A 13,533-nucleotide genomic window follows, 5' to 3' on the forward strand; every position below is an offset into this window, starting at 1 on the left:
GGTAGGTAGGGGTGTAAACAAGCCCAGAGGCTCGAGAGCTACTCGTTTAGTTATCAAGCCCGAGCTCGAGCCTGAAATACAAAGCTCGTTTAGGCTCGCGAGCCCAAACGAGCCTAAACAAAATTTTAGTTTTTTTTATATATAATATAATAATGATGATGATAACATTGGTGAGCCGAGCTCGAACCGAGCTTTGGCTCGCTTAATCGTTGTTGAAACGAGCTCGAGCTGAGCTTCTAGCTCATTTGAGGTTGTTCTCGAAATAGCTGGAGCCGAGTCGAGCCGAGCTCGAGCTTTGGGTTTTACTCGCGAGCCGAGCTCGAGCTCAGAGAAGTAGGCTCGAACCGAGCTCGAGCTCGAGCTTCATAAAAACATAACGAGCCGAGCTCGAGCCTAGTCGGGCTTGGGCTCGGCTCGTTTACACCCCTACTTGTAGGTGACTCATAAACACAATCAAATCAAGACGTGGAATTCACATGTGATGTTGTTGATGCATGGATGATATGTATACAATACATTAAATGTTGGATGACCTTAACATATTTTATCCATTTATTTGTACAGTGGGAATTCCCGCGCGTTACGATACACAAGAAAAATATACAAGAACTTCGAATGAAACACATTGTATGGATTAAATGGTCAAAGTTCACATAAAAGGCGTTCCATGGAGACGCCTCACTGAAATCCAAGCAACTGAAGCGTCGCAGACGCTTCAAAACCATAAGTCATCAACCAAATAAAAAAGGACACGTGGCAAGTTTCGTTGGTAGCGGCTACGAGACGCCACAGTGCCACCATAAATCATCGACCAATTAAAAAGGACAACTTTTTCAACATCCATTTACGAAGCCTCTTGCCATCTTCTAGCATCCCTAACATACAAAATCTATTCATCAACACGTCAAACGTGACAACTATGAGCCAAAGTCATTTATTTAGCGTTTGGCGAAGAAGCTCATAAGCCTTAACCATGTCTCATGCTTTGCAATACGCATCCATTAGCGTTTGACAGCTTCAATCCTTTTGTTTGCATTTCTTCTGACATGATACTCTCCAATCTGACATGGAGATCAAAGTACAACTGTTAAACCTTTGGAAATAAACGGCATTTAACATCCTTAATAAGGTGGGATAAAACTGTATGTGACTGCAATCCTGGGTAATTTCAGCTGCCCTCATGAGGTTACATCTGCACCAACTCAAGTTCGGTGGAGTTGACCCGCTAATGTAAGATGACCCATAACGTGTTGTTGACCCATTTGTCTTAGGGGTTGTTTGTTTACCTCTTAATGAGGCTCTTAATGGTTCAGACCTCTTACTGGTTCAGCATTTAATGGTTCAGACTGTTTGTTTCGTGAGCAGATGTCTGAATGGTTCAGACATTTGCCTCTGAATGGTTAAGTATTATACAGAGTCTGAATGGTTAAGACCTCTAATCTGAATTGGTCAGACATTTGCCTCTGAATGGTTAAGCATTATATTGGCTCTTAATGGTTCAGACCTCTTACTGGTTCAGCACTTAATGGTTTAGACATCTTACTGGTTCAGCACTTAACCATTCAGAAGTTGCCAAACAGCCCCTAAACCTAGATTAATGTTTTAAGAACATATCAATCAAACGTCAAAACTATTCAAATGTGAAATCATTGATGATTGACCAACCAAGTATAAACATTACAACAGTACATACCTCCGTAAGGATATTTATCGCGCTTTCTCTTCAAAAAGAATTTTATAAAACCGTTTTCTTTCCTCAGGATCAAATATGCCACCTAGATCATCCCCTTCATCAGACAGTTCATGAACCGGTTCATTTTTCTCTCGTTTCATTGCTATAACGCCTTTTTTTCTTTTCTTTTCTAAATTCAACATGTGACGCCTTCTATTATACTCATGAAGTCCCTCCTGCATCAATTCTCCAAATTTATCCTTCACAACTACAAGCGGGTCTTTTTCAACCAATTCTGACCCGTTATACCCTTCTCTAAGTAAAACAGTATAAATTTGATATTTATTCGAAACGTAGAATATCCCCGGATGCTTTAAGAGCAGAACGTTTAATCTCTCCGGTAAACGAAATTCCCTCGTGAAATGACCTAACTTCATGATTGATGCTTTCTTCCATAATGTAAGTGACAGAAACTCGTGCAGTAAACCGATCGTTCGTTTTTCTGATTCCTTCGACCCGTTTACTAAATGACCCGGATCCGTATAAGGTGAAATGTACGGCAACGAATCGAATTCACGAAATCGTTCCCATGATTTTACCCAAGTCGAAGGTAACGAACATGTGAATGACGGGTTGCAGACACGTTCTTTCGATTTTCTTTCGATTTTCGAAACCGCTAATTCTGGGTCCCACTTGATGAGCTCGATTTGCATTGAATTCTTTCTCCCGCCGTAATTAACCACCCGAAACATATCAAGATGTTTTGGTATGATCCTTATCAGATAATCATCCGGTAACCCTAAATTATTTTTGATTTCATTGAGTTTCGAGACGTTGAGCCGATGATTAGAAACCATCATTAATAACTTTGCTAATCTCTCAACAAAAACCGTTTCTTGCATATCTTTTACGGTTTCTTCTTCTTGTACTAAAAGCATCATCTTTTTCGTTAATCTGCAATGATATTCATCGTCTTTGAAGTATACTTCAAAGCAGCACGGGTATTTCTTAACCCAGTTTAGCGCTTTCCCTTGAAGATCAAGAGTTTTGAACTTCTTTTGAAGGAAATTAACAGAGGCCACATGATCAGGACACCGCAAGATTATATTTTTAATCTGATTATTTACGATCCATCGACGGTTTCGGGTTAAAGCTGCTTCAAGATCCGGGTCTTTTTTCATTGACCAAAGAGAGAATCTTCGAAGAAGATGAAAATTTGTATTATGCACATACGTATTGATCAATATTTTCCCACTTGGTATCTTCATCGTTTTTTAAAACCGAGCCCTGTTTGAATATAAAAATGAGTAAACTTCCGTTTCGCTCCCTGTGGTTTGGTCACTTTAACGGTTTTGCCCCAAACCTTTAAAAATAGCCATTTTACTCCCTGATGTTTTGGTTTTGTTGCCAGTTTGCTCCCTGCGGGGAGCAAAATGGAAACACAAACAATTTAGATGGAGTTAGAGGCGGGGAGCAAACTGGCAAAAAAACCGAAACATCAGGGAGCAAAATGGCTATTTTTAAAGGTTTGGAGCAAAACCGTTAAAGTGACCAAACCACAGGGAGCAAAACGGAAGTTTACTCTATAAAAATATAAAAATAAAAATACTATAACATAAAGGCTTCAATTCTCAACCACCATTAGAAAAGGCTTAAAATTATACCTGGCAAAACGGGTGGTACGAGCCGCACGGGGTAACGGGGCATTTTAAAAATGGTCATATTGGTTCATGTCAGAACAGGTTTTGACAAAAATGGATACGGGCAAAAGTAGGCCGTTTAAAAAACTGTAAATTTGGTTCGGATCATGACGGGTTTCCACCAAAACGACAACAACAACAACAACCATACCCAATAAATCCCACAAATAGCAAAGCTACTTATAGGGTCTGGGGAGGGTGGGATGTAGACAGACCTTGCCTCTATCCCTAGGGATAGAGAGGCTGCTTCCAGAGAGACCCTCGGCTCCAAAACGAACAGCATACCAACACACCAAGTCAAAGAATATAGAAATAAGAAGTCAGCAATACCAAGAAAGTTATCAGAGTGACAGAATAGAATGTAAATCATGTATAATATCATACAACAACATTTGGGCATGAACACAGGAATGCAATCACCGGTAAGGTCACTTAAAGAATAAGAAAACCTACGTCCCTAAAATACACCTAAGACCTTTCTGCAATATCCCCTAAAAGTCCTTAACCCTAATCCTACGTCTCCATGCAGTCCTATCTTGGACCATGTCCTCAGAAAGATGCAACTCTAGTAAACCATTTCAACCAAAACGAAAAATACAGAAATTATATCAGAAGAAATTTAGCCATTCACATGAAACAACTAAAAAAGGAAAGAAACTTATGCACTTACATTCCTTCTAATGCACCGGTAGAAATTTGGTTTTCGGTTTTTGACTAGAAGTAAAGCAACTGGCCTAAATCTTAGAAGGTTAGAATCTATGGTGCAAACTAAACACATTCAACATCAGTTCAAAAGATTCTAGTTCTTAATAGAGTCATGGTCATAGGGCTGTAAACGAGTCGAGCCAGGGTGGGGTCGAGCTCAAGCTCGAAATTAATTCAGGCGGTTAAACTTGGCTTGAGCTTTACGTCAGAGTTAAACGAGCCGAGCCATGGGCCGAGCCGAGCTTAGCTCGAGCTGGGCTTGGTTACAAAATGAGCCAGCTTGGTTCACGTCATCTCAAATTGAGTTTTTTTAGCTAGTTTTTCTCGAGCTTCTTTCGATCGAGCTACGAACCGAGCTTTATGAACCCAAGACTACATCTTCATCATCTACCAGAGACCACAAACACATGATTGTTTAAGCAACACCAGCATCCAGCTGGCAAAACCGAAGCCACGAATAAGTAAAGCTCACAGCATAAAAACCTTGGGCACAGGACCCATGAACATATTATTGTTCAATCTAGTCAAACCCTCATGAACTAATCCTACAAGATCATTACTATTAACATGAAACTCTTTAAGATCAATTAACCCACCAATAATCTCAGAAATTCTACCCGAAATCCAATTCATAGACAGTTTCAAACTTTTTTTTTCATATCTAACTAACAAATTCTACGTAGACATTTCATCGAACACCTGGTGTGTGTCTCTGATGACCCAACAAATTAGATAGATTCAGTTTCACATCAGAGACTACATGCTGATATCTATACAAATACATAATAATAAGGTACCTGATTATCAAACAATCTGAGAACGAAGGAAGAAGATGAACTGCAGATGAATGTATTGATAAATCGATTGGAGTTCCTAATTGCAGTGTTAACTCCTCACGTGTACGGTTATTTATGATGATTGTTGTTTGAATTAGGTGTGTTGGCTATTTACCATTTTACCCCCTTGTAAATTTCTAACACCCATGTAGAGGTGGCAAAATGAATGGGTTGGATTGGATTGGTTGTTGGGTTAGGATGGGTTTGGGTTAGAATGGGTTTGGGTCAAGATGGGTAAAAGAAAGAAGAAGGTTAGGATGGGTTTGGGTCAGGATGGGTTTGGGTTAAAATGGGTTTGGGTCAGGATGGGTTTGGGTTAAAGATAACAAGATATCCGAAAACTATGCTAGTCCACGTTCACTCCCATGACCGTTGTGGAATAGGCACGTACAGCTTCCATAACGAATTATTCCCGAAATTCCAGCTTAGACTCAGTCCACCACGTTGATATCATGCATATGAACATAAGAAAATATCAACGATAAATTTGCAAATTATGTAGTGGTAAATAATAACACCAATAACGACTCGTACGAAAGCATAGAGTACACTTGTCTAAACAATAAAGTATAAAAATTAAAAAGATACATTTTATAACAACATAAACTTGCCAGCCTCCAATAGTAACAACCTTTGTGCATCATAACTTATTTGAAAGTATAATCATATAAAAAACTTAAAGTACTTGTGCTGGATGGATTTCTATGGTATGGCACATTAACTCTCTTTCAATATTGTAAGCTAACTTGTGTAAAATAAACATACAGATTTTTTTGTTCTAAGTTTTAACTAAACTGATTCTTTAACACCGTTAACTAAATGTTTTGATTATTTTCAAAGAAATCCAGAAATTATTATTCCATATATTAATTTGCAACCTTTTAGTGCATCATTACTTGTACCCCATGCTTGGGGAGTGTTTCAAAAAAAAAAAAAAAACCTTGATTTTTCTTTTTTAACCTTAAATTATTTATTTTACATTTTAACCCATTTGAAAAAAACTTGAATTTTCACTTTCAACCTTAAAGTTTTTTCTTTTACATTTTAATCAATTTGAAATCATTACTTTTAACTCAAACTTTTTCATCTTTTGTAATTTAACACAACACTTCATGGTTTACAAATTTAATCCCCCATACTTTTTATCTTTCGTAAGTTTTTCGTTTTACGTTTCTTTCTAAATTTTGCGAGTAAACATGTCGTAGCGTGCATGTGAGGTTCAACGTTTTGCTCTGTTTTTCATATTTGACAGACCCGTCGCAACGCGTCCATTTTTCCCTTTTGTAAACTTCACCGCAACGGGCGGGTCCTAGATCGACTAAGTTATTATTTTGTACGTTTTACGTTTCTGGTTAATTCCTTCGCATTAAGACACTGTAATGGGTGTACGTGGTTCAACGATTGTAGTCTCCTTTTCGTTCAGTGTAATTTTTACTATTTTATCTATTTTATTTTTACGATGTTGAGAGTCGATGTCGTTGTGGCATTGGTGCTACTTGACACGGTTTTACGAATGTTTTTAACCTATTAATTTTTTTACTAATATTTTGTTTCGGTTTACCCTATACTTCCTTTACTTAAAAACTATTTTTACGTGCATATTTATGTACGAGTATGTATAAATATGATTTGTCCTACATTCCGACGTTAACTTTTTTTATTGACGAGTTAGGTCAATTATAATACGTTTTCGTTTAAAGAAACCATTTCTACGTGCATATTTTTATGTACGTTTTGGTATAAATTTAAGTTGTTCTACGTTTCGACGTAATTTTTTTTGGGAAATGATTCAGGTCAAATATAATATGTTATTCGTGTTTATTTTATGTCTGTTTCGTAAAGTTTTTTTTTCGAACCGAGTGGAGTCAAATTATGGTTTCTTTTTCTCCTTTTTTTCCAAAAGCTCTAATTAATCCCTTTCGATTACATGTGCATATTTTCCTTCATACCCGTTACATTTTATATGTATGAGTTGGGTCACATATAATATGTTATGATTGTTCGATATGAATTCCATTTACTTTACGTTTGATCCAATCACAATACTTATACAGGTTACACTGAGTTCACCTGAATACGTCGAAATATGTGTTTTCATATGATTAATGCATTATATAACGTTTGGAATAATACATTCAATGTTTACGTTGTACCCGCGCCGCAACGCGCGCGGGTCTTAACCCTAGTTCATCATACAAATCATCAAATTTGAACTTGATTTATATTTTTTAGAACGGCTACTTTCATTGAGAAACGAGTAGCAAGGAGCTAGCACAAACAAAACATACATCAAAAAACAAAGTTACATCAGTTATCCCAACTCAACAACCTAAGCGAAGATATGTTCTTCATCCATAGGAACACGGGAGTTATAACGTCTTCCACCACTTTAGAAACTGTAGCCGTTTTACTCGTGAATAGTTTTTCATTGCGAATTTTCCAAATAACCCAGCACGCGCATTTAAGGCAAGTGAACAAAGACGGTTGTGTCCTTGGGATGTTTAGACGTGGTCCATGTGGAGGTATTTTGGTCAATTGGAGTAAGAATTGTATTATTTTATTTTATTAGGGGGATAATATACTTATCTTGTGGGATGAGCAAGAAACATGGGGTGTTGTTTTATTCCTTGAGTTTAGATAAATGTGCACTTGTTTTATATTTTTTTTGTGATAAAATATTCGAATTTTGATTTGTTTAGGTGCATATCTATACTATATAATCAAAGAAACCTGGTTTAGGACACTTGTCATTCTCTCATTTAATTGATTAAAATTATTAATAATACTAATAATAATATTTAATCTAATCTAATACAAATAATAATAATATTTAATCTAATCTAATACAAATTCTTATCATTAATTCAATAACCTATTGTTAAACTAAAACTTCAATAGAATCTTAAATCCTAGCTAAACAAGTTTCGAAATTTATAATAATATTAACTAGGTTAGAACCCCGTGTAATACACGGGTTGAATAAATGTAATTTTATATATCAAATAAAAAAAATATTTTTGAAACCTCGTTTATTACACGGGTTGAATAAATATAATTTTATATACCAAATAATAAAAAATATATCTTTAAAAATCTCATTTATACATGGGTTGAATAAATGTAATTTTATATATTTAAATAATAAAAAGTTGTATCTTTAAGAACTCTGTGTATTATACGGGTTGAGTAAATTTTATTTTATATATTAATAAAAAAAATGTTACATTTTTAAGAACCTCATGTATTGTATTGTATGGGTTGAGCACATGTAATTTTATATACTAATCAATAAAAAGTTATATGTTATTATATCTTTATAAACCCTGTGTATTATAAAACTTTTGGACTAAACTAACAAAATGACCCAAACCACAGGGTCTAAAATGACATTTAACTCTTTACATTATATTAACTTATATTTAAATGTCAAGATAAATAATTTTGAAATCTAATAAATAATTCAAAAGATTATATTATCTCTATACGAATTGTTTCAATTTAATTTTATAATTATTTTTTAATTAATATTAATTATCTATAATTAAGTAGGAGATAAAGATGAGAAAACTAAAAAATAGATGGCTCCAATGAATGACATGTGTCCTAAAGTTGGTTTCTTTTATTATATAGTATAGATATGTTAGACTAAATATATTATTGATATATATATATATAATATATTATTGATATATATAACTAAAATTATTATCAATAATATTAATAATAGGTTTAGAATCAAATACAAAGATTCAAAAAATAAGAAGTCGTACAAAGGGTATCAAATATACTCTGATTGACCTCATTCAACCGAAGTTAGAGCCGTCTTATCGAACTCTACGACATTAATTAATATGTACGAGTTGATGGGTTACATTTATATTAACTCATTTATGTCAATATGGTATGCAAATGTCTCTGTCTTTATTTTGCATTTACAGGAAATATCTATATTATATAGTTTAAATTGTTCAACCCGTGTAACACACGGGGAACTAACCTAGTATCATATATGTAAAGAGATGAATATAATCTTGGATACTAAATCTTATGAGTTTAAGGATCGATAATAAAAGGAAATATCATGAAGTAATGAAACTGACTCAATCAAATTGAATTCATGGATGTGATGTGTATATATTGTATCAGCCAGTGATACGTTATTTAAAATAACAGTTATGACGTATGATAACCAGTTCGCTACATCATTTTTCATGTGTAGCTGATATCACATGGAAAAATTGATGTAAATTTGTATTTATATAATTGTCTTGTGTAGTTGGTCGGCCCGATTTCTAATGAAAGTTGATGTTAAAAAAATGTGTAGCAGATATCTTTATTTGTTCGAGCTTGTTTGGTACTTTGTGCAAGTACCCCTTAACTAATAACTAATTAACAGTTACGTTGATTTTAGGAATAACTATTAGGGCATGAACACATACACATAAACATATATGAATAGTGTAGTGTTATGATAAATTTTTATAAATAAATAATTAAATTTATCATTAAAATACTAAAATAACAAAGTACAAACTAACGGCAGCTAAAATAACAAAGTACAAACCTCTTTTGAATTGCAAAACCTATTCAAATAAAGACGGAGCGACTCTTAAGGGTCGAGAAATTATTATTAACAACCTGCTGGACCCTGTTGAAGAATTCCACGGCCTCTAGGGCTAGAGAACCAAATGTATTAAAAGCAAATGAGATAAATACGTGTTGATTCTCTAAACAAACTTTCTCTTGTAGTAATTTTTTAGCTCTATATTATTAAAGTTGTAATATGATATTATCCTTTATATTATGAAGATTATGTTTCGATGATAAACATATAAAACCATTATATTTAAAAATAACTAGCATTAAGCACCTCCCGCGTTACGGTGGGACCACCAACACTGAACATGCGACGTGTTAATGCGAATAACTTAGACCGAAATGTAAAACATAGAAAAGAATAACTAAGTTGACCTAGGACTCGTGCGTTGCAACGAACCTATCAAACTGGAAAAAATAGACAACATAAAAATGTTGAACCGCACACACGTTACGGCGTGTTAATTCGCGGAATTTAAAACAGAACGGAAAATTTGCGTAAGATGGAAAATATAAGGGACCAAAGTTGAAAGTAAAAAAATTGTGAGGTTAAATTGCGAAAGACGAAAACTTTTGGGTTAAAAGTAAAAAAATCAAATAAGTTTGGATTAAAGTGAAAAATCAAGTTTTTTTTTTTTTTTTTTTTTTTTTTTTTTTTTTTTTTTTTTCCTAAATCCCCTAAGCATTGAGTAATCAGTAAACCCACTCAATGCATACAATTGTTGGAAATTTATGATATGGAAATGGTTTGTCAAAAAGTTAATATGTTAATTTCTTTTATAACTATGAAATAAACAGTTATGATACAAAGAGCATAAATTCTTTCGGAAATCACAATATGATGAAAAATTAATATATCAACAAACAAAAGAATCGTTGGACCATACCACCTAGTTTAATCCACATATGACCTAACATCTTTAAACTATTCGGCACGAGACACTATTCGAACCATAACTAATCGCTTGTAAGCTTGAATCGGATAAATTTGTCATCCATAGCTGTGGACCGCCAGATTCCCCTTCAATGTTATAAGCATACGAAGGCCATCTGACATTGTTTCCACATGCGTGCGAAATTCCCGTTTTGATTATCTTTTGAGTTCTCTCGAGAACCAAAAGACTAGAAAACGTTGAATAACTATTGCCCACAAAAACATCGGCGTTTAAGCAAACTTCATAGTCTATCGCTGCTTGAATTAGATACGAATGGTTCTTGTAAATTTCGGTTAACCCTAATCGCTTTTTGTCAACCGGATGCATACCCTCTTTCCAACCATTCAAGATTGAATCATCTTCAAGAAGCTCATTAGCCACGGCGAGATAAAGAGTCGTTGGTGGTTTTAGGGCGGGAATATTCGCTACTCTAGTTGTAATCTCCTCTTTACTACTACAAATGTTCGTTAAATTTGATCGTCGTTCTCGATTTTTACAATGTATCATCCAATCTTTTTCGATCCTCATATGGATCGCTACATATGGTGTTTGATACGAAGAAGAACCATTCTTTACTTCACTTCCAAACTCTCTAATCTTCGACACGACTTCATTTGCTTCTTTGGAGATTTCATCTACTAAAACCAAACATTCAAACACCTTTGCATAATCGCTAACGGGCCAATGATCATGCCATAGAAAAGGGTTCTTCCCAACTACTCGAATAGTCTCATACGCATCATAATCTCGCTTGCTAAACTCTTTCAATTGATCAAGATCTCTTTCAAGTGTCCATCTCCTACCACTACCCTTTTGAACCTCGATTACATTGCTTCGATTCCCAACATCCGAGTATCGACTCACGCGCACAAACCCATCACAAAGAGAGTTAAACCTCTCAAAGTTGAAGACTTTATCGAACGAAATAGGTTCCAATTGATCGATTTCTTTGTAAAACAAAGACGCGCTTAAACTAGGCATTAGAAGAGATCTATTCAACATTCGTGCGGTCAAACAAGCTCTTGCAAAGGCAATCTTTTGATTGTTTAATCCCCAAACGATTTGAGGCACCTCTAAGAACTTCATTCTTACATGATTCCACTCGAATTCGTTGTTTTTAAACCGACCAAAGGGAAACGGGCTAGGGAGTAAAAGAGTTCTAAAGATCAAAACCATAACAAACAAGAACACACATATGGAAACCAAATAACTCACATGACACTTGAAAAAATTCACATGTTTCAACTTTAACAACTCCATTCAAGATTAAAAAATGCAACATAACTCAAAAACTCATCTCAATTAAATAATATAACTTAAAAAAAAAAAAAAAAAAAAAAACAATCTCTCACCTGTTCACCATGTAGAAACCATCAAAGTGAGCCCAATTCGATCTCGAACAAATTCAATTCAACGAAATCGATCAATCTTTGAGCATATGTTTCTCTCAGGCATTTGAACAAACACTTGCAAGGGTGTTTGTTGGACCTAAAATTCGAACAAAAAGCTCAAATCTTTCCACCTAATTTGGATCAAAATTATTCAAAAACTCAATAATCAAGCTCAATTTGATGAACCCAGAACGGATCAACCAAAATCTTTAAAGAATTATGAGAATTTCGGGTAGAAACAAAAAGGAAAAAACAGGGGAAACGACGATCACGAGCCGTGCATGAAGAGAAAAATAAAGAAAATGATGAGACAAAGACAAAAAGATCGAAAATGTTTAATATTTTAAAGCAATTCAACCACCCATCACCATCTTGACAACCTGTTTTGATCTACAAGATTGTTCCAAACTTTTGTATGAATTTAAAAGTGATATATTTGACAATTTGAGTGTTAAATAGTGATTATGATAAAGTTTATGAATTTAAAAGTGATATATTTGATAAGAGTTAAATGCGATTTTAGTCCTTTCTGGTTTGGGTATTTGTCAGTTTAGTTCAAAGATTTGAAACGTTGTTATTTTAGTTCAAATAGTTTCAAATGTTGCCATTTTAGTCCACTAGGTTAACTTCATCTATTTTTTCTGTTGATTAGAAGGGCGTTCCGGTCATTTTATATGTAATTATGTTAACTAGAAGGGCAATTCAACAATATAAAACGGTCAAATTGCCCTTCTAGCTAACAGAAAAAATGGATGGAGTTAACCCAGTGAACTAAAATGTCAACGTTTGAAATTATTTGGAATAAAATGACAATGTTTCAAACTTTTGGGCTAAACTAATAAAATGATCCAAACCAGAAGGACTAAAATGGAATTTAACTCATTTGAAAATATAAAAGTAGAAGTTGGTATAGAATTGGCCCGTCAAAGTTGACAATGTTTCAAACTTTTGGACTAAACTAATAAAATGATTTAAACCAGAAGGACTAAAATGGAATTTAACTCATTTGATAATATAAAAGTAGAAGTTGGTATAGAATTGGCCCGTCAAAGTTGACAAAGATTACGCGTGCAATTTTAGTGGCTTAAACGCCGTGGAAACCGCCGCAAATTAGAGCCAAGAGAATGGGTACCACACTACCATTAACTTGAGTTCATTAACTACTTTAATTATATGTTATAGATATATATTGTGTTCATGGAAAGGGATAACAAGAATATGTTTCGGAATATCATGCGTGAAAATTAGGGGTGTTAAACAGGTCGTGTTTAATTTAATCTGAATCTGAAAATTTTAGACGACTCTGAACATGACCTTAACCCAAAAATGGTGTCATACATATGAACCTGGACACGACCCGAATATTCACGGGTTGACCCGAACACGACACGACCCGTTCAACTCGATTTTTTCCACAAATTAATAAATCAAAATTAAAATTTACTAAAAAAACTCTAATGTATACAATACTAGTACATTTAAATTATAAAATGGTATGTCAGCTTATCGTTTTAAGTTATAATTATGACATAAAATACACATTCAATTTAATTTATGTCATTATAAAAAAAATATAATATAGTATAAATGGATTGAACGGGTTAACCCGTCAACCTATCCGGGTTGACCTGAACCCAACCCGTTCGGGTTCGCGCATACAACCTGAAACTGACCCGAACCTATTTAGACTAAACTTAA

General features: G+C 34.4%; 2 protein-coding genes across 2 annotated transcripts; both read right to left on the minus strand.

The window, feature by feature from the left end:
* Positions 1-524: 524 nt before the first annotated feature.
* LOC110942244 (protein WHAT'S THIS FACTOR 1 homolog, chloroplastic) lies at positions 525-5,220 on the minus strand. The gene is made up of 3 exons (XM_022183994.2): positions 4,875-5,220; positions 1,694-2,959; positions 525-1,061 (listed from the first exon to the last, which is right to left on the minus strand). The coding sequence occupies exon 2, from the start codon at positions 2,938-2,940 to the stop codon at positions 1,708-1,710; it is 1,233 nt and encodes a 410-aa protein (XP_022039686.1). The 5' UTR covers positions 2,941-2,959; positions 4,875-5,220; the 3' UTR covers positions 525-1,061; positions 1,694-1,707.
* Positions 5,221-10,264: 5,044 nt separating this feature from the next.
* LOC110942243 (O-fucosyltransferase 23) lies at positions 10,265-12,253 on the minus strand. Its single transcript, XM_035990427.1, has one exon. The coding sequence runs from the start codon at positions 11,702-11,704 to the stop codon at positions 10,430-10,432; it is 1,275 nt and encodes a 424-aa protein (XP_035846320.1). The 5' UTR covers positions 11,705-12,253; the 3' UTR covers positions 10,265-10,429.
* Between the last annotated feature and the right edge of the window lie 1,280 nt (positions 12,254-13,533).

Source organism: Helianthus annuus, chromosome 5 (genome assembly GCF_002127325.2).
Source record: "Helianthus annuus cultivar XRQ/B chromosome 5, HanXRQr2.0-SUNRISE, whole genome shotgun sequence".
Classification (NCBI taxonomy): Eukaryota; Viridiplantae; Streptophyta; class Magnoliopsida; order Asterales; family Asteraceae; genus Helianthus; species Helianthus annuus.